General features: G+C 38.5%; 1 protein-coding gene, 1 non-coding gene and 1 pseudogene across 3 annotated transcripts in view; 2 read left to right on the top strand and 1 right to left on the bottom strand.

The window, feature by feature from the left end:
- The window catches only part of LOC131500311 (zinc finger protein 420), a 130,676-nt gene that overhangs the window by 65,875 nt on the left and 37,600 nt on the right, over positions 1-27,201 (bottom strand). The window contains exons 2-4 of one of the 2 annotated variants that reach the window (XM_058709379.1): positions 18,023-18,090; positions 16,327-16,453; positions 15,950-16,048 (exon numbers count right to left, since the gene is read on the bottom strand). In XM_058709379.1, the coding sequence (XP_058565362.1) occupies positions 15,950-16,048; positions 16,327-16,453; positions 18,023-18,031 (235 nt within the window). In that variant the 5' untranslated portion in view covers positions 18,032-18,090. The remainder of the gene's footprint in view (positions 1-15,949; positions 16,049-16,326; positions 16,454-18,022; positions 18,091-27,201) is intronic. The other variant, XM_058709378.1, reaches the window with a different exon arrangement.
- LOC131500337 (10 kDa heat shock protein, mitochondrial-like) lies at positions 11,577-12,084 on the top strand (annotated as a pseudogene).
- LOC131500558 (U6 spliceosomal RNA) lies at positions 23,526-23,632 on the top strand. The gene has a single exon (XR_009256362.1). It is a non-coding gene; the product is annotated as a U6 spliceosomal RNA (small nuclear RNA).

Below are 27,201 nucleotides of genomic sequence, written 5' to 3' on the forward strand. Positions count from 1 at the left end.
GTTTCCGATTCTGTGTCTCCCTCTCTCTCTGCCCCTCCCCCGTTCATGCTCTGTCTCTCTCTGTCCCAAAAATAAATTAAAAATGTTGAAAAAAAAAAAATTAAAAAAAAAAAAAAAAAAAAAGATATTGGATTTCTTGCTGGAGTGATAAAAATGTCCTCAAATTGTGATGGCTATATGAGACTATTAATATAATAAAAGTCATCACTGTTTACAGAAATGGGTAAACTGTACAGTATGTGAAATATATCTTAATAAAGTACTTTTAAAAAACTACAGAGATGCTATTTCTTACCTCTTGGAATAGGGCATTTCCAAATGTGACATCAAATACTATTAGCAAGACTGTAAGGAAATTGGTACTTATAGATATTACTAGTAAGAATATGAATGGTACAAAGGAACCTATGAAAGGAAATACAGCAGTATTTAGCATAATTACATATATCTTTTGATCTAACAACTCCACTTCTGTGAAATCAATCCCAAAATTGCCCTAACAAAATGTCAAAAACATGATGCACAAAAACTGAAGCACAATGTGTTAAAGCAAGAGATAAAAAATAATCTAATTGGGGGTGCCTGGGTGGCTCAGTTAGTTGAGCATCCAACTTTGGCTCAGGTCATGATCTCACAGTTTGTGAGCTCAAGCCCCACGTTGGTTCCGGTGACAGCTCAGAGCCTGGTGCCTGCTCTGGATTCTGTGTCTCCCTCTCTCTCTGTCCCTTCCCCACTTGTGCGCTCTCTCTCTATCTCAAAAATAAATAAACATTAAAACAATTTAAAAACTATAACCCAATTGTCCATTAGATGACTGATGGAAGTAATTCATGGTATACCCACATCACAAAGTACTATGCAGCAGTCAAAAAAAGGGAATATATTAATATGAAATGCTGTTTACATACATTATTAATTGTGAGAAAATGTGTATGCGAGAAAAGCATGTATAGTTATGCCTTTTCTCTTAGGAAGAAAGGGAGAAGAGTAAGTATGCATGTATAAAGTACATTTGCTTTTATTTTTTTAAAGGGGGGATGGATTGCAGGGTGAAGAAGGAATAAGTGGGGGGGGCAAGGATAGAAGTCAGACCTCTTTCAATACAACTTGTTTTGTAAATTTCACTTTGGAGCTACATAAATATTTTCTGTTATTATAAAACAAATTATAACAAGTACAGTGTAAAAGTGGAAAATACTGAATTAAAAAAACAACACTATTTACAATTGTTGGAATAACCAAAGAAATTATTTCAAATAACTTTCAAATATAGTAATTTGACTGAAATATACATGGGGGGAAAAAGAATTGCCAAAACAATTGACTCAAACTGTTTTGAGTAATCATACTATTGGTAGTAATGCTGATCTTCTTTTAGAGACTTATATTTATAAGATAGGATAAAATAAGTAATTATATGATATTCCAATCCTATAATTTTTAGTGTTCATGATAACTGGGACTCTTAGCATGGAAGAAAATGGATACAGATATAAGATCATTAAAAGGGTTAAATAAAAAGCCTATAATTAAGAATATGAATTGGAAATACTGGTATGAACTCATGCTATAGTTTACTTTGTTTTTTTTTTTTAATTAATGCATTTTCTTAGAGCAGTCTTAGGTTTTAGGTTTCTAGAAAAACTGACCAAAAGTCAGAGTTCTCTCTTTCCTTGCCACTCTCTTATTATTAATATCTTAATACTTTGCACTGGTGTGGTACATTTGTTATAACTGATGAAGCTTTATTGATATATTATTAACTGAATCCAATAGTTTACATTAGGGTTCACTCTTTGTGTTGTAAAGTTATATGGGTGTTGCCAAATGCATAATGTCATGTATTCACCATTACAGTATCACACAGAATAGTTTACTTAAAAATCCCCTGTACTCCACCTAGTTATTCCTCCTCCCTATTTCTCACTGATTGCTTTACCAACTCTACTATTTGCCTTTTCCAGAATGTGATGTAGTTAGAATCATAAAATATGTAAACTCTTCAAACTGGCTCCTTTCACTTAACAAGACACTAAGCATTTTCATGGTCTCATGGTTTGATAGTTATTTTTCATTTCTGAATAATATTCCTTTGTATGGATTAACTACATTGTTTATCCAAATGAAGGGCATCTTGGTTGCTTTCAAGTTTTGGCAATTATGAACAAGCTTCTGTAAACTTATGTGGAGGTTTTTGTATGAACAAAAGTTTTCAATTTATTTGGGTAAATATCTAGGAGCACAATTGCTGGATCATATACCAAAACTATGTTTATTTTGTTTTGTTTTGTTTTTTTCAAGTTAGTTAACATACAGTGTAGTTGGCTTCAAGAGTAGAACCCAGTGATTCATCTCTTACATATGACACCCAGTGCTCATCCCAAAAAGTGCCCTCCTTAATGCCTGTCACCCACTTAACCCACTCCCATCATCCCACAGTTCATTCTCTGTCTTTAAGAGTCTCTTATGTTTTGACTCCCTCTCTGTTTTTATCTTATTTTCCCTTCCCTTCCTCTATGTTCATCTGTTAAGTTTCTCAAATTCCACATGAGTGAAATCATATGTCTTTCTCTGACTGACTTGTTTTGCTTAGTATAATACCCCATCCACATTGTTGCAGATGGCAAGATTTCATGATTTTTTCATCACCGAGTAGTATTCCATTGTGTGTGTGTGTATGTGTGTGTGTATGTATGTATGTATGTATGTATGTATGTATATATCACTATTCCATTGTATGTGGGTATGTATGTATGTATGTATGTATTACATCTTCTTAATACATTCATCGGTTGATGGGACATTTGGGCTCTTTCCATAATTTGGCAATTGTTGATACCGCTGCTGTAACATTGGGGTTCATGTGCTCCTTCAAATCAGCATTTTTGTATCCTTTGGATAAATTCCTAATAGTGCAATTGCTGGGTCATAGGGTAGCTCTATCTTTAGTTTTTTTTTTGAAGAACCTTCACACTGTTTTCCAGAGTCGCTGCACCAGTTTACTTTCTCACCAACAGTGTAAGAGGGCTTCCTTTTCTCCACACCCTTGCCAACATCTGTTGTTTCCTGAGTTGTCAATTTTAGCCATTCTGACTGGTGTGAGGTGATATCTCCTTATGATTTTGATTTGTATTTCCCTGATGATAAGCGATGCTTTACTTTTGTGTATGGTGTAAGAAAGTGGTCCAGTTTCCTTCTTCTGTATGTTGCTATGCAGTTCTCCTAGCACCATTTGCTAAAGACACTGTTTTTTCCATTGGATAATCTTTCCTGTTTTGTTGAAGATTGGTTGGCCATATATTTTTGGGTCCACTTCAGTGTTTTCTATTCTATTCCATTGATCCAGGTGTCTGTTTTTGTGCCAATACCATAGTGTCTTGATGATTATAGCTTTGTAGTACAGGTTAAAGTCCGGGATTGAGATGCCTCCAGCTTTGGTTTTTTCAACATTACTTTGGCTATTCAGGGTCTTTTGTGGTTCCATACAAATTTTAGGATTGTTTGTTCTAGCTCTGTGAAGAATGCTGGTGTTATTTTGATAGGGAATGCATTGAATGTATAGATTGCTTTGCGTAGTTATCGACATTTTAACAATATTTATTCTTCTGTTCCATGAACATGGAATGTTTTTCCACTTGTCTTCTTCAATTTCTTTCATAAGTTTTCTACAGTTGTTGGTGTACAGATCTTTCACCTTGTTGGTTAGATTTATTCCTAGGTATCTTGTGGGTTTTCGTGCAATTGTAAATGCAACTTATTCCTTACTATCTTTCTGTTGCTTCATTATTGGTGTACAGAAATGAAACCGATTTCTGTACACTGATTTTGTATCCTGTGAATTTACTGAGTTCCCATATCAGCTCTAGTAGTTTTTTGGTGGCATCTTTCAGGTTTTCCATGTAAAGTATCATGTCATCTGCAAAAAGTGAAAGTCTGACTTCTTTGCCAATTTGGATGCCTTTTATTTGTGTTATCTGATTGCTGAGGCTAGGACTTCCAACACTAGTTGAACAATAGTGGTAAGAGTGGACATCCCTGTCATGTTCCTGATCTCAGGGGAAAAGCTCTCAGTTGTTCCCCATTGAGGATGATACTGGCTGTGGACCTTTCATATATGGCTTTTATATTAAGGTATGTTCCTTCTATCCAGACTTTCTTGAGGGTTTTTATCAAGAAAGGATGCTTTATTTTGTCAAATGCTTTTTTCTGTATCTACTGACAGGATCATATGGTTCTTATACTCTTTTCCATCATTGTGATGTATCACACTGACTGATTTGCAAATATTGAACCTGCCCTGCAGCCCAGGAATGAAGCCCACTTGATCATGGTGAATAATTTTTTTTAAATACTGTTGAATTCAATTCATCCAGATTCATCAGGGATATTGGCCTGTAATTGTCCTTTTTAGTGGGGTCTTTGTCTGGTTTGGGAATCAAGGTAATGCAGGCTTCATAGAATGAGTTTGGAGGCTTTCCTTCAATTTCTATTTTTTGGAACAGTTTGAGAAGAATAGGTATCACCTCTGCTTTAAATGTCTGGTAGAATTCCCCTGGGGAGTCATCTGGCCCAGGACTCTTATTTGCTGGGGGATTTTTTATAACCAATTCAATTTCTTTGCTGGTTGGACTACATTTAGTTTTGTAAGAATGTGTCAAACTGCCTTCCAAAGGGACTGTACTATTTTGCATTCCCATCAACAATGAAAGAGAGTTTCTGTTGCCCTACATTCTTGACACTATTTGGAGCTGTCAGTGTCTTGGATTTTAGTCATTCTAAGAGACCTGTAGTTACATCCCATGGTTCTTTAAAAATGTGATACCCTGGGGTGCCTGGGTGGCTCGGTCGGTTAAGTGGCCGACTTCGGCTCAGGTCATGATCTCACGGTCCGTGAGTTTGAGCCCCGCGTCGGGCTCTGTGCTGACTGCTCAGAGCCTGGAGCCTGTTTCAGATTCTGTGTCTCCCTCTCCCTCTGCCCCTCCCCTGTTCATGCTCTGTCTCTCTCTGTCTCAAAAATAAATAAACGTTAAAAAAAAATTTAAAAATAAATAAAAATGTGATAACCTGATGACATATGACATCTGAATATCTTTTCATATACTTATTTGTCATGAGTTTATCTTCTCTAGTGAGGCATCGGTTCAGATCTCTTGGCCACATTTAAACTGGGTTCTTTTGTTATTGAGTTTCAAGAATTCTTTGTATATTTTATATATAAGTCCTTTACCAGGTACTGTCTTGCAAAGATTTTTCTCCCATTCTGTGATTTGCCTTTTCATTCTCATAACTGTCGTTCACTCAGAAGTTTTTAATTTTAATGAAAACCAACTGTATCTTTTGTGTTCATGATTATAGTTTTAGGTGTTTATATAAAAACTCATTCTGAGCCCCAAATCACCTAGATTTTCCCCTCTGTTATCTTCTGAAGTTTTATAATTTTCATTTTACATTAAGGACTATGATCTATTTTGAGTTAATTTCTGTGAAAACGTATGACATCAATATTGAGATTTTTTTTTAAGTGTGTATGTTCAGTTGTTCCAGCAACATTTGTGAAAAAGACTATCCTTTCTCCATTGGATTGCCTTTACTCCTTTGTCAAGGATCAGCTGAGTATATTTGTATAAGTCTGTTTCTGGGCTTTCTATTCAGTTCCATGGATGCATTTATTCTTTCACCAATAATACAATGCCATCCTGATTACTATAGCTTTATAGGAATTCTTGAAGTCAGGAAGTTAAGTTTGTCTCTCATTTCCTGCATACTACAGTCTTCTTTTTATTCTTTTCACTTCTTTTAGTTGACTTTTGTAGAGAAATATTTATATTCCTTTCTCATTCCTTTTATGTACAGTTGACCCTTGCACAATAAAGGGGCTTAAAGGTAACAAATACCCAGTCAAAAATCTGCATATGACTTTTGACACCCTCAAAACTTAACTAATAGCTCACAGTTAACCAAAAGCTTTAATGATAACATAAGCAGTTAATTAACACATATTTCATGTTATATGTATTATATACTCTATTCTTTGTTGTTTATTTATTTATTCTCAGAGAGAGAGGGAGAGAGAGCAAGAGCGGGTGAGGGGCAAAGAGAGACGGGGAGAGAGAATCCCAAGCAGGCTCCATGCTGTCAGTATGGAGCCCGACATGGGGCTTGATCCAACGAACGGTGAGATCATGACCTAAGCTGAAATCAAGAGCTGGACGCTCAACTGACTGAGGCCCCCAGGGGCCCCAATATACTCTATTCATACAATAAAGTAAGCTAGTGAAAAAAAATTATTAAGAAAACCATAAGGGAAAGAAAATACATTTATGGTACTATACTGTAAAAACTACACATATAAATGGACCTGCACAGTTTAAACCCATGTTGTTCAAGTGTCAACTGGATCTTCTTTTGTGTATGGCTATTTTCGTTGTTATTACTGGGGGTGGGTTACATTTAATGTCCTAAAGTTATAACTCTTTTTTTTTTTTAATTTTTTTTTAACGTTTATTTATTTTGGAGACAGAGAGAGACAGAGCATGAACGGGGGAGGGTCAGAGAGAGAGGGAGACACAGAATCCGAAACAGGCTCCAGGCTCTGAGCTGTCAGCACAGAGCCAGACGCGGGGCTCGAACTCACGGACCGCGAGATCATGACCTGAGCCGAAGTCAGCCGCTTAACCGACTGAGCCACCCAGGCGCCCCAAGTTATAACTCTTTAATTTGAGTTTATACCAGCTTAATTTCAATAACATACACTTAATTTCAATAACACTACTCCTTTAAGTCTCAGTCCCCACCCCCTGTGATTGTCAATGTCACAAAATTACATCTTTATACATTTGTGCCAAAAAACAAACTCAGTCTCTTAAAGTATTAGTCACTCCAGTTAAGTAGAAAACAAGATTTGAAGCTACAAACCAAAGTTAACAATAATACTAGCTTTTAGGCTAACATTGTGGGGTTTTGTTTGTTAACTTTATCAGTCTCTTAAATCACACAGAAGACAAAAAGTAGTTACAAGCTATTGTTACAATAATAGCTTTTATAATTGCTCATCTATTTGCTTTTATTGAATTCTGTATTTCTCTATATGGCTTCTAGTTACTGTCTAGTGTCCTTTTATTTCACCTTGCAAGAATCCCTTAAACATTTCTTGCAGAGGAGGTAAGGTAAAGTGGTCACAAACTCCCTTGGCTTTTATCTAAAAATGTCTTAATTTATCCCTTTTGAAACACAGTTTTCTTGGATATAGGATTCTTGGTTCACAGTTTTTGTCTTTTAGCACACTGTATATATATATATATTGACCCACTACCTTCTGATCCTTAGTGTTTCTGAGGAGAAATCTGATCATCTTACTGAGGATCACTGTATATAATTATTTGCTACTCTCTTGTTGCTTTCAACATTGTCTTTGACTTTTGAAAGTTTGATTATAATGCATCTTGGTACAGATGCCTGAGTTCATCCTACTTTAGTTTGTTGAGCATGTATGTTTATATTTACATCTTTCATAAAATTTGGGAAGTTTTTCAGCTATTGTTACTTCAAATGTTGTCTCTGCTCTTTCTGCGACTCCCAAAATACATATGTTTAGCTGCTTGATGCTGTCCCATAGGTCCTATAGGCTCTGTTCGCTTTCCTTCTACTTTTTTTTTTCTTTCTAATCCTCAGACTAGATACTTTCTATTGTCCTATCTTCAAGTTCACTGATTCTTTCTGCCTGCTCAAACCTGTCTTTGAATCCCTCTAGTGAATTTTTCATTTGGGTTCTTGTACTTGTTAGTTCCAGAACTACTTCTTGGCATCTTCTTAGGTTTTCTAGTTCTTTATTGGTTTTTGTTTTGTTCATATACAGTTTTAGTGACTTTATCCACATCTTCCTTTAGTTGTCTATCTTTTTTTTTTTTTTTTTTTTCAACGTTTTTTTTTTTTTTTTTATTTATTTTTGGGACAGAGAGAGACAGAGCATGAACGGGGGAGGGGCAGAGAGAGAGGGAGACACAGAATCGGAAACAGGCTCCAGGCTCCGAGCCATCAGCCCAGAGCCTGACGCGGGGCTCGAACTCACGGACCGCGAGATCGTGACCTGGCTGAAGTCGGACGCTTAACCGACTGCGCCACCCAGGCGCCCCTAGTTGTCTATCTTTAAGACAGTTGTTTTACAGTCTGTCTGGTATATATGCCATCAGGTCTTTTTCCAGAACAGTTTCTGTTGGTTTATTTTTTTTCCTTTGAATGGGGCATATTTTCCTGTTTCTTTGTATGCCTTGTGATTTTTTGCCGCAATGGTGGACATTTTATACAATTCTTTCTTTTATACGTTTATTTATTTATTTTGAGAGAAAGAGAGAGAGAGAGAGAGAGAGAGAGAGAGAGAGAGAGAATGGGTGGGGTAGGGACAGAGAGAGAAGGAGAGAGAGAACTCTAAGCTTAGTACAGAGCCTGACACAGAGCTCAAACTCACCAACTGTGAGACCATGACCTGAGCCAAGATCAAGAGTTGAATTCTTACCCAACTGAACCACCCAGGTGCACCCATTTTATACAATTCTAAGTAATTCCAGAAATCAGATTCTCTCCCTCTCTCAGGGTTTGACAATTTGTTACTATTGTTGTTTTGATTGTTGTAGGCTTCTGTGCTGAGGACCACACGCAGGTATAAACTTAAGGTCTTCTCCAGTCTTTTCTGGGCTTTTCTCTGGGTAGACATGGTCACTTTCTAATTTTCTCTAGATATGCCACTGTTTTTGAATGTCCTAGTCTTTAATATCTGGCTCCCAAATGGGAAAGAAAAAAATGAACAAGGTGAAAAAATGGTGCCAGCCCTTCAAGCCGTCCCCTGGAAGTCACTTCAGCCAGAAGGGGAGGGACTTAGAGCAAATGGGGAGGTGCAAAAATGGCCACTTCCACTTTGTCTACAACTCTGTGATCAGGACATTGTTAGGAAACATATTAGGGAAAGTCAATATTGTAGACTTGTCAATTTTCTCCCAAAATGATTTGTAGAGTCAATGCAATCTTAATCAAAATCCCAACACATTTGAAGGGAGAAGGCTGTCAACCTAATTAGAAAGACATAAGACCATGAATGGTCATAACATTCTTAAAGAGAAGATGAAAATATTTTAAAAGCAACTATAATTAAAAGCAACTATAATTAAAACTATGTGGTATTATCACAGGGCTTAAATATACAAAGTCCAGAAATATGCCCACATAAAAAAAGAAGTTATATTTGATAAAAGTAGCATTTCGTGGGGAGAGAAAATAAACTTTACAATCAATCTTGCCAAGACAACTAGAAAAAACTAGACCCCTATTTCACACACCATGAGAGAAGTCAACTATAGGTAGGATGAAAACCTCAATGTGAAAGGAAACATTAAAAATCTTTTTAAGGGGTGCCTGGGTGGCTCAGTCGGTTGAGGGTCCGACTTCGGCTTAGGTCATGATCTCACGGTTCATGAGTTCAAGCCCCGCATTGGGCTATGTGCTGACAGCTCAGAGCCTGGAGCCTGCTTCAGATTCTGTGTCTCCCTCTCTCTCTGCTCCTCCCCTGCTCACACGCTGTCTCTCTCTCAAAAATAAATAAAGGTTAAATTTTTTTTAAATCTTTTTAAAAATAATTATATAGAAGATATATTAATGAATTAAAGGTATAGAAGGATATTTTTTAATAGCTCACAAAAAATATCCATCATAAAGGAAAAGATTGATAAATTCTACTACTTTAAAATTAGGAACTTTTATTCATCGAAAGATTCTAGAAAAAGGGTGAAAAGTCAAGGTACACAGCAGAAGATACCTGAAACACAAATATACTACCTATAAAAATAAAAAACCCATCTAATCAGTAACAGAAAGATTAACAATCCAGTAGAAGAATAAGCCAAAAATAAGAACAGGAATCTACAAAAGAAAAGTTCCAAATGGCAATAAATATAGCAATAAATATAGCCCATTAGCAACCATTAGTAATCAGGGAGATGGAAATAAAATTCTAATGACAGATACAAGCTGAGTAGATAGGCAAAAATTTTTAAATCTGACAATATTATGTGTGGTCAAGGATGTGGTGCAGATTCTCATATACTATTGATAGGGACTGGACACTGGTACAATTACTTCAGAACACAGTTTGGCAGTATCTAGTAAAATCAAAGATACACATATCTTTTGACCCAGCACCTTCACTCTTAGAATACCTATCTAAGATAGATATTCCAGAGAACCTCATGCTCAGGTATATGAGTAAACATATCAAGTGACATTTATAGCATCAATATTTATAAACAGCCCAAATTAGAAATGACCTACATTTTAGCCAAGAATATACTAAAAATTAATAACCAAGAGTTAATTCTGGTATATTCAAACAGTGGAATTCTTATAAAAATGAATGAACTAGAGCTACCTTTGGATGACTCTCACAAATACAGTATTGAATAAAAGGAGCCTGACACAAAAGAATATGTACAATATGACCCCACTCACCTAAATCCTAAAATGGGCAAAACTAAACAATACATTTTAGACCTGTATACCTAAGTCACAAATATATATACTCATAGGGTGTTCCTGGAGTGATGGCAATGTTCTGTTTCTTGTCATGGGTGGTTGTTAATCAAACTGTACATATGTTTTATGTACTTTCCCATATATTTCACTATAAAAATAGGTTTTTCAAAGTTTATTTATTTATTTATTTTGAGAGAGAGAGAGAGAGAGAGAGAGAGAGAGAGAGAGCAAGCGTGCGTGCACATGCATGCAAGCAGGGAAGGGACAGAGAGAGGGGGAGAGAGAAAATCCCAAGCAGGGCTCTGTCTCATGAACTGTGGTATCACGACCTGAGCCCAAATCAAGAGTTGGATGCTAAACCAACTGAACCACTCAGGCACCCTTAAAAATAGATTTAAAAAAATCATATGGCTGATAGTTTTACTTGTTCTAAATGTTAGCAATATTCCCTAAATAAAAATTCTATAAGTAAGAACACTGGATTCCCCTAATGCTCCCTGTGAGGGTCCAGGGCAAATTTGGAACCTGATGCTTATATTCTTCTCCTTTCAACTAAAACAGTTTGAGTTGGCCCAGTGTGGTAGAACAATAAGTGAAGGGATGCTAATCCATACAAAGAATTAGACTAAGAGATAACAAAACTATTAAATGAATCTGGCACCAATTAGAGATCAAAGGGATTATTCTATGTCTAAAGTATGAAATGTGTTATAATCTAATTTTTTTTTAAATTTTTTTAATGTTTACTTATTTTTGAGACAGAGAGAGACAGAGCATGAGCGGGGAGGGTCAGAGAGAGAGGAAGACACGGAATCTGAAACAGGCTCCAGGCTCTGAGCTGTCACCACAGAGCCCAATGCAGGGCTTGAACTCACGGACCTCGAGATCATGACCTGAGCCGAAGTCGGACGCTTAACCAACTGAGCCACCCAGGTGCCCCACAATCTAATTTTTTAAAATAAGCCATTTCTAGTTCACATAGCCTGGGGGTTGGACTGCAGGTCTCCTTGCAGTGGCGGCATCTCCAGAGCAGAGTAGGAACTGCGGCAGCTGGAGTCATGGCAGGACAAGTGTTTAGAAAGTTTCTTCCCCTTTTGACCGAGTTTTAGTTGAAAAGAGTTGCAGCCAAAACTGTAATCAAAGGTGGTATCATGCTTCCAGAAAAATCTCAAGGAAAAGTTTTGCAAGTAACAGTAGTAGCTGTTGGATCAGGCTCTAAAGAAAGGGTGGAGAGATTCAACCAGTCAGTGTGAAAGTTGGAGATAAAGTTCTTCTCCCAGAATATGAAGCACCAAAGTAGTTCTAGATGACAAGGATTATTTCTTATTTAGAGATGGTGACATTCTTGGAAAGTATGTGAACTGAAATAAATCATTATTGAAATGGCATAAAGTGAAGGCACCCATTCCAGTGAAGCTGTGAAATCTTTCATCATGTAAATAATTTTCATGTCTCTTTTTTATAATAAACTAATGGTGTCCAAAAATAAATAAAATAAGCAATTTCTGGGGCATGCTATAAAACTGTCCAGGGAGGAAGAGAAAAGGCACTCAGCAATGGCTATAACTGTAGCTGAAGAGGCAAGGGAGAATGGGAGGTAAGGAAGTATAGGTAATTCATGGCCATCAAGGAGAGCAGAGTAAAGGAATGGAAAATGTAACATCAAGCACAATTTTTTAAAAATATGGAAGACATTACACTATGTGGGTTGAAGTGGTAGTATTAGAATAAGTCAGTTGAAAAGTTTAAAAATAGCTGTCAGAGAGAGTGAATGTTTGAAACAGATTTTGGGCTGGTAATTACAAGGTTTATGTATCAGGGTGTGAATAAATGAAGGAATTTGGAAGAGAAAGATAATTTGAAATGAGATTAAGGAATTGAGAATTAAGATGTATTATTATAAGGATGCTGAGATCACCAACAATGGTGACAGGTGTAGTGGAGGAGAGAAAGTTAGTGGGCAAGGTGTTTTGATCTTTAGTCTACTCAAGGAGAGGAAATTGGTAAATAATAGAACAAGAATACCTGGTGGGTGGTTCAGTCTTTAAAGTGCTTTAAAGGAGCTGGGGGCTTTGATAATGGAAAATAATGGACTGTGAGGGAAGACAAAACAAGAACAAAGACAAAGCAAGTGCTTTAAGGGAAAGCTGTATATTCATGGCATGGCTAAAGGGTTCATTTGAAGACAAAAGGTGAAAGGAATATTAAAACACGCTGAGGATAATATGGGATATTTCTTATAAAGTTTCAAACAGTAAGGTGGAAAAGATTTGGGTGTTAAGAAAAGAGTGGGGAATGAAATCCAATTGGGAGACATATAGATCTGGATGAGATAAGAGTTCAGCTGATGATTGATGCCCTGGAAAGACTGGACTTCTGGACCTGAGTGAAGTAACTGAAGATGTAAGACAAATTGGAATTGGTCCTAAATAACCTCTTAGGAGAAGGTGGATAATTTTGCTAATGGAAATTGGTTTCTATGAAGACAGTTCTAGTGGTAAGAAAAATATTGCCATGTTAGTACAGGAAGTGATCTTGTTTCCCTTAAATTCTGCTGGAGGCCTGTATGGAGGGGATAATTTTCTTAAGAGCACATGAGATTTTTTTTTAATATGAAATTTATTGTCAAATTGGTTTCCATACAACACCCAGAAGAGCACATGAAATTTTGAAGGTTCACTTAAGTCAGAGGCACATAGAGCTCTACAGATCTCCTTTACAGACAACAATGTATGGTGTTGCAGCCAAAGAGTTATGATCTTACTAGGATTACTATATTATAGAATTATAGCTTGGAAATTACCGTAAGAAAATCTGAAAGATAATTACTGAGAATGAGGTCAGGAAAGAATTCTCAGGATATAATGATATATAGGTTGAGCCTAAAGAAGCATAGGAGTTAGGTGAGCAGAGTGAGTGATGTAAAGAGGTAGAGCACAGACACTAGATACATAGATACTAGATGTATCTGAGATAATGAATGAAGGCTACTGTGACTGGAGTCTAATGAGAAAGGGGACAGGTAGCTAAGGAAGGGTTGTAAAACCTTTCAGGAGCTAGACTAGGTAGGGCTTTCTAGTTTTGATTTTATCGTTATGTGATCTGATTTATATTTTTTAAAAACATTACTCTCTTGTGTCAAAACCATTTAGAAGGGTAGTGCAATACCCCAAATTAGAGACACTATAGGTTTAAAGTGTTGCTAGTGGATATTGTGAGAGCACACAGAATCAAGAGATATTTAGTTAGAAGAAATCTTCAGGAAAAACTTGATTGTATGGTAGTCACAACATAGAGTAGCCCCTAGAATGTTTTCTAGCCTTCTGACTGGAGCTATTCACAAACTTCTACTTTGAAATCTTCTGTCTGCACTTCAAAATGCAGCAGTGTAGTTTTTTCATTTCTCCTAATTTTCCTTCCATAAAAATGATCTCTTATTGAGAACTTAGTATAATGTAATTGTATTCAGTATTCCAAATCTTCTCAACAATCTTATCAGTCTGGTAAAGTAATGTGCTTAAGACAAAAGCTGGCATTAAAACCATGGTCTAAGTGATTCCAGTTCTTCCAATCATTCCCTATACTAAATTCCCTCCCATTTCCCTTCTCTTCCCTTCTATCTGAACCAATCTACAGCTTTCTTTTCCCTCATTACCAAATCCAGTGATCAATTCTGAGTCCTCAACTTACTCATGTTCCCTGATATGAAAGATGCTGCCCTTTCGTAAATACCTTTTTCCACTTGGCTTCTGAGATACCACATTTTCCTTATTTTCCTATTAGCTCACTAGCTATTCCTTCTCAGTCTCCTTTGCAGAATCTTCCCCTTCTTTCTAACTAAAATACAGAGTGGATTAGGGTTTTTCTCTTTTTTAACTGTTATATAACTTCATAAATTATTTCTTCTAAGTTTTAAATTCTATTTATATGTATATTATTTCTTTCCAGGTCATTTCTTGATTTCTTCTGATTTCTAATAGATATCCCTAAAGTATCATGAACAAAACAGAACTCTTGAATACCTGTCTTTCCTAACAAAGAAAAAGATATTCAGTTGCTCAGGCATAAATCTAAGAAGTTATTCTGGATTTCTCTTTCATCATATACCACTTCCAATTAATTAGCAAGAGGTACTACCTTTAAAATCTGATCAGAATCTGGGGTGCCTGGGTGGCCCAGTCGGTTAAGCGTCCGACTTTGGCTCAGGTCATGATGTTGCAGTTCTTGGGTTCAAGCCCCATGTCAGCTCTATACTCACAGCTCAAAGCCTGGAGCCTCCTTCCGATTCTGTGTCTCCCTCTTTCTCTGCCCCTCTCAGCTAATTCGCTCTTTCTCTCTCTCTCTCTCAAAAATGAATGAACATTAAAGAAAAATTTTTTAAAAATCTGATCTGAATCTGACTCTTTCATGTCACCTTTACTTATAAGCTACTGCCCTCATCTAAACCACCATAATTTCTAATGTGGACTAAAAATGGCTTTCCAACTGGTCTTCCTGCTTCACTCTTGCTCCCATTTTATTTCCTATACAGTATCCAGAGTAGTCTTTGAAAATAACAAGTTCAGTCACATAACTCCCCTGCTCGAAATAATTCTTATCATACTTTCAACATAATCCCAATTCTCCATCATGGCATACAAGTCCCTGCATGACCCAGCCCCACCTCCTCTCTCAGCTCATTTTCAATGTTTATGCTCCCTCACTCATCCCAGCCACACCTGTTTATCTGCTGATCCTTAAAAGCATCAAACTCATTCCTACCTCAGTTCCTTTGCAATTGCTAGTCTCTCTGCCTTACACACTCTTCTCTCAGAATTTGCACAACTTACTCCAGCACTTTAGTCATTTCTCTCCTCAAATGTCAGCATCTCAGAGGGCCATCCCTGACCACCCTCTATAAAACACCTCCTCCCATTACACCATTATTCTCCTCTGCTTTTTGTTTTACTTCATAAAACTTATCACTCCTTCCTTCTACATTCTTATTTGTAACTATCTCTTCTGCTAGGAAAGAACAGATCTTTCCTAGGGATGGGGATAGGGAGTTTTTCTTGTTCACTCAAAACTTAGACCATAGAGGGTATTTTAAAAAAATATTTGTTAGATAAAGGCTCATACAGGTTTCACTGGATCAAAAATACAGGTAAAATTGTTATCACAGGAGAAGAAGGAAGGCTTTTCCCTGTTTGAAAATATAGGTGAATATGAAAGAAAAGCAAGGAAGTGGTAATTCGGGTAAAAAAAGGGGTTTCCTTTGGTAACTGATGCTAAAACAGTTTTACCTTCCAGCGTTCAAGCTTTTACTCCACATGCCTTGGTTTGATCTTTGAGGAGAACTGTTCAGCTAATATCTCAAAGTTGTAGCCAATGAATTAAGCGATTTGACTGTTCTCCACAATGGCCTCCCCTTGTTTGACCATCTCTTACTCACCTGAACTCTGACTTCTTGTCACATCCTGTACAACCTTCCAGGGCTCTTTCCCTTGTTTCAATAAGGAAAGTACATCTGTCTTAGAAATGGAAAATCCTGCTTATAAGAATGGAAATAGATATGGTTATACTCTGCTCATCCAAAATAAAATTGAACCCTTGTTCATAAAGGAAGAACGTCTGAAGAATACAGAAAGATTCACAGGAAGATTATCTGAAGAATAGAGATGATTAAGGTACTCAATGGAGCTGCCCATTTTAAAGTCTATAAGCAATAAATTACTTAGTTGGGAACAGGGATCTGAAATTCATCTAGGTACTTAAGACATTTCCTGAATTTCACAAAGATTGAAGTTGAATTATTGGGACCAAACTTACCCAGTGAGACCAGATTGTTATAGTTTTCCAACATCACATCTCTGTACAAATCCTTCTGTTCCAAGTCCAGGCATTCCCACTCCTCCTGAGAGAAGTCTATGGCCACATCCTTGAACAACACCAACCTCTGAAATGACAAGTCCAAGTGTTAATGGCAAAATAAAGAAAGTTTTTTTAGAAGTAATTGAGAAGGGGGCGCCTGGGTGGCGCAGTCGGTTAAGTGGCCGACTTCAGCCAGGTCACGATCTCGCGTCTGTGAGTTCGAGCCCCGCGTCGGGCTCTGTGCTGACAGCTCGGAGCCTGGAGCCTGTTTCCAATTCTGTGTCTCCCTCTCTCTCTGCCCCTCCCCTGTTCATGCTCTGTGTCTCTCTGTCCCAAAAATAAATAAAAAACATTGAAAAAAAATTTAAAAAAAAAAAAAAAAAAAAAAAAAAGAAGTAATTGAGAGGAACACACACACACACACACACACACACACACACACACAAGTAATGAGAGGAAGAGAAAATCAGTGTGGGTAAGTAATAGAAAGGAAGTGAGTGTGAAATACAGAGTATTTAAACAATTCTGAACATTCCTATTACTTACTCTTATTCATAGCCTCTTGGGAATAGCAATGGGAATGAACAAAACCCAGGTAAGTACAGTTTTCTGATTAAATAGAATAATGTATGCTAGCACATAACACATGCAAATCCTCGAATAAACTCAAAGTTCCTTCCTCCCCTTTCCCTTTAAAGAATGAAAACAGAAAGAAAAGAAGAGAGGGAAAAAGAGAGGGCTGGAAGGAGAGGAGGAGGAAGACAAAAGAAAAAATAAACCTGATGGGCACATTCCAAAATGTCTTTTAAAATGTTTACCTTAGAAAATAAGATTTATATATAATTTCAGAATTTCTTTCTAAGTCAAGTTTCAGAATAATTTCGTAATAATATTCTTTCTTCCTAGCCCTGGAAAATCCTTTCATAGATAACATTTTTAGACTATGTAATATTCCATATTAAGATTGTCATCATTTTCATATTTTGCAGTAGTTTGTACTCTTCCTCTAACGATCTTCACAGCTCTGTTTCTGAAATTCTCAATCATTTAATCATCTGGCTGATCATATTTACCACTTATCATTGCTCACTGTACACTTCTGCTTATTATGAGCAACAGAAAGCTAATGAAAGATGAGCTACACTCACACAGATGTGGCCCTTGGCTTCTACATACTATTTAATTCAAAATGGACCCTGTCAATGGTATTAATCACTGAAGTATTCCCTTACACAATTCTCTCTCTGTCCTCAATCCTACATTTGATCACATTACCAATCTTAAAATCACAGATTAGAACTCACCACATTCTGAGACTAACACCAATTTCCGTCTTAATCAGAACATTCAGGTCAATGAGAAAGACCAAATTTTTCATGTGTAGTACCATCTCATCAAACCACATCCTGACTGGAGAGGTTCTATGCTTTCCTCAAATACATTTCCTGATTTGCAAATGTATCCCTAAAATATTGTTAGAGAAGTGGGGGGCAATTGAGAAACACCTGGGACCCATTCTCATCATTCACTAGAAGGGGAGTGAGCAGGAGAGCACTCAGTAAAGCAGAAAGTCTGGAGATAAGGATACTGAATATTCATATCCCAAAAAACAGTGATTGTTTGATATAAAGGGGAAGAAGAAACATGAACTCACACAAGGCATGGCTTAGAATTTCAATTTATGAGTCCTCCTCTGGCTTCTTCTCATGGAGAAGTGCAGTCCTGAGAAGACAGGGGAGGGGAAAGGAAACCATGAAAAGAGGCCTACTTCTAAATGACTAAGTGAAGTATTTCTTCCCCGTTTCATGGCACCTGGTCCCTTCCACACCCCAACTTATATACTGAGAAGATCTTCAGAAGTTTTTTTGTTTTTTTATAAATATGAAATTTATTGTCAAATTGGTTTCCATGCAACACCCAGTGCTCATCCCAACAGGTGCCCTCCTCAATACCCATCACCCACCCTCCCCTGCATCCCACTCCCCATCAATCCTCAGTTTGTTCTCAGTTTTTAAGAGTCTATTATGTTTTGGCTCCCTCCTTCTCTAACCTCTTTTTTTTTTTTCTTCCCCTCCCCCATGGTCTTCTGTTAAGTTTCTCAGGATCCACATAAGAGTGAAAACATATGGTATCTGTCTTTCTCTGTATGACTTATTTCACTTAGCCTAACACTCTCCAGTTCCATCCACGTTGCTACAAGAGGCCATATTTCATTCTTTCTCATTGCCACGTAGTATTCCATTGTGTATCTAAACCACAATTCTTTATCCATTCATCAGTTGATGGACATTTAGGCTCTTTCCATAAAAAGATCTTCAGAAGTTTAAACAATCTCATCCCTTCCCTAATTCCAGATAACAGAAATGTAGAAGAATTAATTTATGCTAAGGCAGTATCCAATCCCCATGATGTTGTTAGGGTTCTCTGACCTGGCCTGAATGGCTCATCTTTTACAGCCTAGGGAACCCTGATGCAAATTTATCTAAGTAGTACCCACCTGAAGGACACTGATGGGGCCCTCAGGCCTGGAAATGGTGATCTTTGTAGGCCAATTCCTTGAAAAAACACTTTCCACGACTAAGATCTGCCTCTTCCCCCCAGGTCTCAACACACTAAATACCTCAGGTGCTTCCCTGGCGCATTCTCACATTCATGTGCAAGAAGCATTCTGAATCCAAAGCATAGGTTTCATCCAGGCCACAGAAAGTGACATTACCCTCACGCAGTAACCAAGGAACAAATCCAAAGCATTCTCTAGCAGAAAACAACAGCCTGTTGCATGGAATCATGGCCTTAGCTGAACTCAGGAATTCTGGAGGCAGCAGCTCTCTGTTATCCTGCCTAACATCATCCTGTCTCCCAATGTCAGACTAAAGATGGTTTGAAAAAGTACCTGTACAACAAATAATTTCATCAAGTGCAAAGTATGTGCTCAATGCCTTATACACATTAACACTTAATTGATCAGCAAACAGGTCTGTGAATTTAACCACCACTACAACCATTCTCCACCCCTATTAGGTCTAACATCTTTCTTGTATTAGTTTCTTTTTCTAACAGCTTTATTGATATATAATTCACATTTCATAAACTCATCCCTTTTTTAAAAAATTTTATTTGTTTTGAGAGAGAGCAAGTGGGAAAGGGGCAGAGAGAAGGAGAGAGAGATTGCCAAGCAGGCTCTGCTCTGACAGCATGCTCGAACCCACTAACTGTGAGATCATGACCTGAGTTGAAATCAAAAGTTGGACACTTAACTGAATGAGCCATCCAGGTGCCCCATAAATTCATCTTTTTAAAAATACAAGCTATAGGTTTTTATTATATTCACAGAGGTGTGCAATCATTACCACTATCTGATTTTAGAGTATTTCATTATCCAAAAACAAAACCCATATGCATTAGCAATTACTTCCATTCTCATTTCCCCAGACCCTGACAACAACTAATCTATTCTGTCTATAAAATTGCCTATTCTAGATAGACATTTTGTATAAATTAAATTATATAATATGTGGTCTATTCTGGCTGGCTTCTTTCATATTATACATAGTATAATGTTTCAAGGTTCATTTATGTTTAGCATGGATGGGTACTTCATACCTGTATATTGCCAAACATTCCGTTGTATGGATACAACATCTTTTTTCCCCATTCATTAGTTGATGGACATTGCATTGTTTTCACTTTTGTTACTATAAATAATGCTATTAAGAACATTCAGGCACATGTTTCTGTGTGGAACACATTTCATTTCTCTTAGATATATACACTTAGGAGTGGATTTGCTGGGTCATATTGTAACTGGTAACTCTATGTTTAACATCTTCAGGAACTGCTAAACTCTGTTCCAAAACAACTGCATCATCTTTCGATTCTGACAAAAATATGTCAAGTTTCCAATTTTTCCACATCATCACCACCATTTGAGGTTATAGCCATTCTTATGAATTTGAAACAGTATGTCATTTTGATTTTGATTTGCATTTCCCGAATGATAATGAACACCTTTATGTGTATATTGACCATTTCTATTCCTTCTTCAGAAAAATATGTATTCAAATTCTATGCTCATTTAAAAAATCTGATTGTCTTTTTATTGTTGCTCTGTAATAATTTCTCATATATTTTAAGATACAATGTTTTAATGAACATATAATGTGCACATTTTGGGCACCTTTTGTGGGCTATATTTTCACTTATTTCATGGTGTCTTTTGAAGATCAAAAGTTTTTAACTTTGATTAAGTCCAATTTATGTTATTTTTTCTCCTTTGGTTGTTTGTGCTTTTGGTGTCACATGAAAGAAACCATTGTCTAACCTAAGCAACAGAGATCTCCTTTGTTTTCTTCTAAGAGTTTTAAGGTTTTAGCTTGTTTTCTTTTTAAGCTTTTATTTAAATTCCAGTTAGGTAACACACAGGGTAGTATCAGTTTCAGATACAGAATTCAGTCATTCATAACTTATATACAACAGCCGGTGTGCATCACAACAAGTGCCCAAAACACCCATCACCCATTTACCCATCCCCCAATCTACCACCCCTATAGTAACCCTCAGTTTGTTCTCTATTGTTAACAGTCTGTTTTCTGATTAGCCTTTTTTCTTTTACACCCTATGTTCATCTGTTTTCTTCAATTCCACATGTAAGTCAAATCATACGGCATTTGTCTTTCTCAGACTTATTTCGCTTAGTATGATACATTCTAGCTGCATCCATGTTGTTGCAAAAGGAAACATCCCATTCTTTTTTTATGGCCGAGTAATATTCCATTGTATACATACACCACTTCTTTATCCATTCATCAGTGAATAGTCATTTGGGCTCTTTCCATAATTTGGTTAACGTTGATAATGCTGCTATAAACATTAGGATGCATACATCCCTTCGAATCAGTATTTTTCTATACTTTGAGTAAATATCTAGTAGTGTACTGCTGGATGATGGTAGGGTAGTTCTATTTTTAACTTTTTGAGGAACCTCTACACTGTTTTCCAGAGTGGCTGCACCAGTTTGCATTCTCACCAACGAGAGTTCCCCTTTCTCTGCATCCTCGCCAACACCTGTTGTTTCCTGTGTTGTTGACTTTAGCCATTATGACAGATGTGAGGTGATATCTCATTATACTTCAGGTTTGTATTTCCTTAATGATCAATGATGTTGAGCACCCTTACACATGTCTGCTAGCCATTTGTATCTCTTTGGAAAAACGTCTATTCATGTCTTCTGCCCATTTCTTAACAGGATTTTTTTTTTGGGGGGGGTGTTGAGTTTGATAAGTTCTTTATGGATTTTGGATACTAAACCCTTATCAAATATGTCATTTATAAGTATCATCTCCCATTCCTAAGCTTGACTTTCAATTTTGTTAATTGTTTCTTCACTGTGTAGAAGCTTCTTATTTTGATGAAGTCCTGATAGTTTATTTTTGTTTCCCTTGCCTCAGGAGACATATCTAAGGAAGAAGTTGCCATGGCCAACATCAAAGAGGTTACTGCCTGTATTCTCCTCCAGGATTTTGATGCTTTCCTGTTCCACATTTATGTCTTCCATCCACTTGAATTTATTTTTGTGTATGGTATAAAAAGTGATCTGGTTTCATTCTTCTGCATGTTGGCATCCAGTTTTTCCAAAACCATTTGGTGAAGAGACATTTTTCCATTGGATATTCTTTCTTGCTTTGTTAAAGGTTAATTGACCATATAGTTGTGAGTTCATTTCTGGTTTTTCTACTCTGTTCCATTGATCTATGTGTCTGTTTTTGTGCCAATATCACACTGTCTTGATCACTACAGCTTAGTGATAGGGTTTCCTTAGTTTATTTATTTAAGACAGAGTGAGCAACAAAGAGAGCGCACATGAGCATGAGTAGGGGAGAGGCAGACAGAGAGAGAGAGAGAAAGAGGGAGAGGAGAATCCCAAGCAGGCTCCACACTGTCAGTGCAGAGCCTGATGCAGGGCTTGAACTCACATTCAAGAGTCAGACGCTTAATTGACTGAGCCACCCAGGCACCCCTGTAATATAATTTGAAGTCTTGAGTTGTGATGGCTCCAGCTTTGCTTTTCTTTTTCGAGATTGCTTTGGCTATTTGGGATCTTTTGTGGTTCCACACAAATTTTAGGATTGTTTGTTCTAGCTCTGTGAAAAATGCTGGTGATATTTTAATAGGGATTGCATTAAAGGTGTAGATTGCTTTGGGTATTATGGTGATTTTAACAATATTTGTTCTTCCAATACATGAATACGGCATGTTTTTCCATTTCTTTGCATCATCTTCAATTTCTTTCATCAGTGTTCTATAGTTTTCAGAGTATAGACCATTTACTTCGTTTAGGTTTATTCCTAGGTATCTTATGGGTTTGGGTCCAATTATAAATTGGATCAATTTAATGATATCTCTCTCTGCTACTTCATTATTGATATGAAAATGCAACAGATTTCTGCACATTGATTTTGTATCCTGCAACTTTGCTGAACTCGTATAACAGTTCTAGCAATTTTTTGTGTGTGGAATCTCTTGGGTGTTCTACATAGAGTATCATGTCATCTGCAAATAGGGAAAGTTTTACTTCTTCCTTGCTGATATGGATGCCTTTTATTTCCTTTTGTTGTCTGATTTCTGGGGTTAGGACTTCCAGTACTATGTTAAATAACAGTAGTGAGAGTGGACATCCCTACCTTGTTCATGACCATAGAGGAAAAGCTCTCAGTTTTTCCCCATTGAGGATGAGGACTCTGTGTCCCACACATAGTGTAAAACCCTGACACCTGGGTTAAATTACTGAAAATTACTAGTAAAACAGGGCAGTTTTATCCTTGACACTGTCAAGAAACCACAGCTAGGGGTTCCAGTCCAAGATGGCAAGGTAGGAAGAAGACCCTGAACTCATCCCTTCCACAGAATACACCCAATTACACCTATCATAGAGCAATTCCTCCTGAAGAAGACCTGAGAAACAACTAAACAGATTCTGTACAACAAAATACAGAGAGAACAGCACAAGAGAATAAGATAGATAGAGACATGGTGACAAAGGGAACCCCCACCCCTGATGCTGTGAACTGCAGTGGGAAGGGATAACACTGAAGGGCCAGGGAACAGATTCATCTGACCTTGCGCACAGGATAATCCAACTGCAGTTTAAGAGAAATGCTGTACTTGTTTTGGCAGCACATATACTAAAATTGGAATGATATAGAGAAGATTCAAATGGCCCCCACACAAGGATGATGTGAAGTTTCCATATTTTTAGTCTTGTTTCCTCTACTAAATTTACTGCAGTGAGAAACAAGAGCTACAGCAATAAATGCCATCTGGTCACTGTGAAAAAAAATAATAAAAAATAAAAGAGTAATGGGGCACCTGGGTGGTTCAGTCGGTTGAGCGTCCGATTTCGGCTCAGGTCATGATCTTGCGGCTTGTGAGTTCAAGCCCCACGTTGGGCTCTGTGCTGGAAGTTCAGAGCCTGGAGCCTGCTTTGGATTCTGTGTCTCCCTCTCTCTGCCCCTCCCCTGCTTACACTCCGTCTCTCTCTCTCTCAAAAATAAATAAACTTAGGGGCGCCTGGGTGGCGCAGTCGGTTAAGCGTCCGACTTCAGCCAGGTCACGATCTCGCGGTCCGTGAGTTCGAGCCTCGCATCAGGCTCTGGGCCGATGGCTCGGAGCCTGGAGCCTGTTTCCGATTCTGTGTCTCCCTCTCTCTCTGCCCCTCCCCCGTTCATGCTCTGTCTCTCTCTGTCCCAAAAAAAAAAAAAAAAAAAAAAATTGAAAAAAAAATAAATGAACTTAAAAAATAATAATAAAAAATAAAAATAAAAGAGTAACTACTTTATAAAAGCAAGCCCCAGAACACCAACAAATGGTAGAAAATCTGGAACTCTCTCTGGGTCAAAGGGACTGGAAAGCAATAGGGTTTACACTCCCCTATCCACCTTGAAAAACTGGAGGAGGGTCCAGACACCAGAGCCAGCCTCCTTCAGTGAGCCCTGGGTGCCCTAGTCCACACCAGCCCCAGTTGTACTGGGGCACAGGGGGGAAAAAGCCTGGTTTAAAAGAACTAGCAAATAAAAAGTCCAGCCTTAAAATTCTGCCAAAAGGCAAGGATGCTGCTGGAACTGTCCCCACGTGGGAGGAGCTAATGGACAGTCTAAGTGCCCTACCTGCCTGCCACCTCAGTAAGCCCTAGGTCCCTAGCCCACACCGGCCCCAGCCATTCCACCAAGGTGGCCACAGAGTAATGCACACTAGGACACCAGTTAGTGCTCCCTACAGCTCCAGCCTTCATGCCAAGGTGACACAGCAGGCCCACACCACTTTTGCCTCAGATGGCTTACCTACAGCATCCCCAGGGCAGAGAGCTCTGGAAACTCCTACCTGAGTTCGCTTTAGATTCAGCCAACCTGCCAGGGTGCCCCCTGCATAGTGTACCCTGGGAACTCCTGGCCCATGCCTGCATTGGTTCCCACCACTGTGCCAGGGCAAACCCTGTGCTGCATACAGTGAGACACCCTAGCTTGCACCTAATTCAGGTTCAGTTATCCTGCCAGGTTGTCCTTAGTATGGAGAACCCTGGGACACTCCAACTTGTGGCCACATCAGCTTCAACTGTTCTACCAGGACACATTTTTCATGGAAAGCCCAAAGACCCCATTGGGCTATGACTTGCCTTAACTCCAGCTACCCCTCTGGGGCACAGTCTGTACAGAGTCCTGGAACACCCTGGTTTACACCCACATCAGCTTCAGCTATCCTGCCAGTATACCCTCTGCACAGAGCCCAGGGACCTCCCAGCCCACACACTGTCTCAGCTCCAGCTGCCCCACCAGGGCACCCCCAGCCCAGAGCACACTGGGATTTACTAGCCTGAACCCATTTCAGTTTTAGTTGACCTGCCAGGACACCCTCAGTGCTTAGAACCCTGAGAACATCTGGGCTGCACCCACTTTAGCCTTAACTGTCCTGTCAGGGTGCCCTCAGTTCTTAGAACCCCGAGACCCACCCCCACCCAGCCTGTACCCAGTTCAGCTTTAGCTACTCTGCCAGAATGCCTGCTGCACAGAAAGCTCCAGGACCTTCCAGCCTGCACCCTGCCTCAGTTCTAGCCACCCTGCCAGGACACCCTCCCCACAGAGAGCCTTGTGACACCCCAGCTTGCACCCACGTTAGCCTTAACTGTCCTGCCTGGACAAGAGCTGTGTGGAGCATCCGGGGACCACACTGATCTGCACCCACTTCAGCCTTAGCTGTTCAGCCAGAATGCTCACTGCATGGAGGGGACTCCCAAGCCCATGCAAGCCACAATTCCAGCCAGCCAGCAAAAGTCACCAAACACACACAATCTATAAAGGGGACAACCATACACAAGACCATTCCTTCAAGTTTAAGTAGCTGTTCTGCCTAATCCATAGAAACAAACACAGAAAGTCAAGCAACATGGGGAGATAGATGAATATGCTCCAAAAGAAAGAACAAAACAAAACCTCATACAAGGAACTAAATGAATTGGAGATAAGCAATATGCCTGAAAAAGAATTTAAAGTAATGATCAAAAAGATGCTCACCCGGCTGGAGAGAAGAGTGGAAGAACTCAGTGAGATCTTCAATAAAAAGACAGGAAATATAAATAAGAACTACTCAGAGTTGAAGAATAGAATAAGTGAAATGAAAAACACACTAGAGGGAATCAACAGATTGGCAGATGCAGAAGAATCTATCAGCAATCTGGAAGACAGGCTAACAGAAAGCACTCAGCTGAACAGCAAAAAAAGAATGGGGGAAAAATGAGGAAGTTTAAGGAATCTCTTGGATAACATCAAGCAAACAAACGTTCACATTATAGGGGTCCCAGAAGAAGAGAGAAAGCTTATTTGAAGAAATAATAACTGAAAACTTCCCTAACACAAGGAAGGAAACAGACATCTAGGTTCAAGAACCAAAAAGAGAACCAAAAAAGATGAACCCAAGGAGCTCCACACCATGACACATAATGAAAATGTCAAAGGTTAAAGATAAAGAGATAATTTTTTAAATGTTTATTTACTTTTATTTTTGAGAGAGAGAGACAGAACGTGCATATGCATGTGTGCAAGCAAGGGTGAGGCAGAGAGAGAGGGAGACAGAAAATCTGAAGCAGATTCCAGGCTCCGAGGTGTCAGCACAGAGCCTGACACAGGGCTCAAACTCACAAACCGTGAGATGACTTGAGCCAAAGTCGGATCTTAACCGACTAAGCCACCGAGACACCTGATAAAGAGAATTTTAAAAGCAGCAAGAATGGGCGCCTGGGTAGCTCAGTCAGTTAAGCGTCTGACTTCCGCTCAGGTCATGATCTCGTGGTCTGTGAGTTCAAGCCCTGCATTGGGCTCTGAACTGATAGCTCAGACCATGGAGCCTGCTTCGGATTCTCCCTGTCTCTCTGCCCCTCCCCCACTCATACACTGTCTCTCAAAAATGAATAAATGTTAAAAAAAAATTAAAAAGCATCAAGAGAAGCTGAAAGTTATGAACAAGGGAAACCCAATAAACCTATCAGCTGATTTTTCAGCAGAAACTCTGCAGGCCAGAAGGGAATAGCAGCATATATTCAAAGTGCTGAAAGGAAAAAAGGAACAACCAAAAATACTCTGCCTGGCAAAGTGATCATTCAGATTTGAAAGAGAGGTAAAGAGTTTCCCTGATATGGGGTGCCTGGGTAGCTCAGCTGGTTAAGCCTTTGACTCTTGATTTTGGCTCCATTCATGATCACACAGTTCATGAGGTCAAGCCCCCAGTGGGGCTTTGACAGACAACACACAGGGCCTGGCTACGACTCTCTCTCCCTGCTCTTCCCCT

This window comes from Neofelis nebulosa, chromosome 17 (genome assembly GCF_028018385.1).
Source record: "Neofelis nebulosa isolate mNeoNeb1 chromosome 17, mNeoNeb1.pri, whole genome shotgun sequence".
Lineage (NCBI taxonomy): Eukaryota > Metazoa > Chordata > Mammalia > Carnivora > Felidae > Neofelis > Neofelis nebulosa.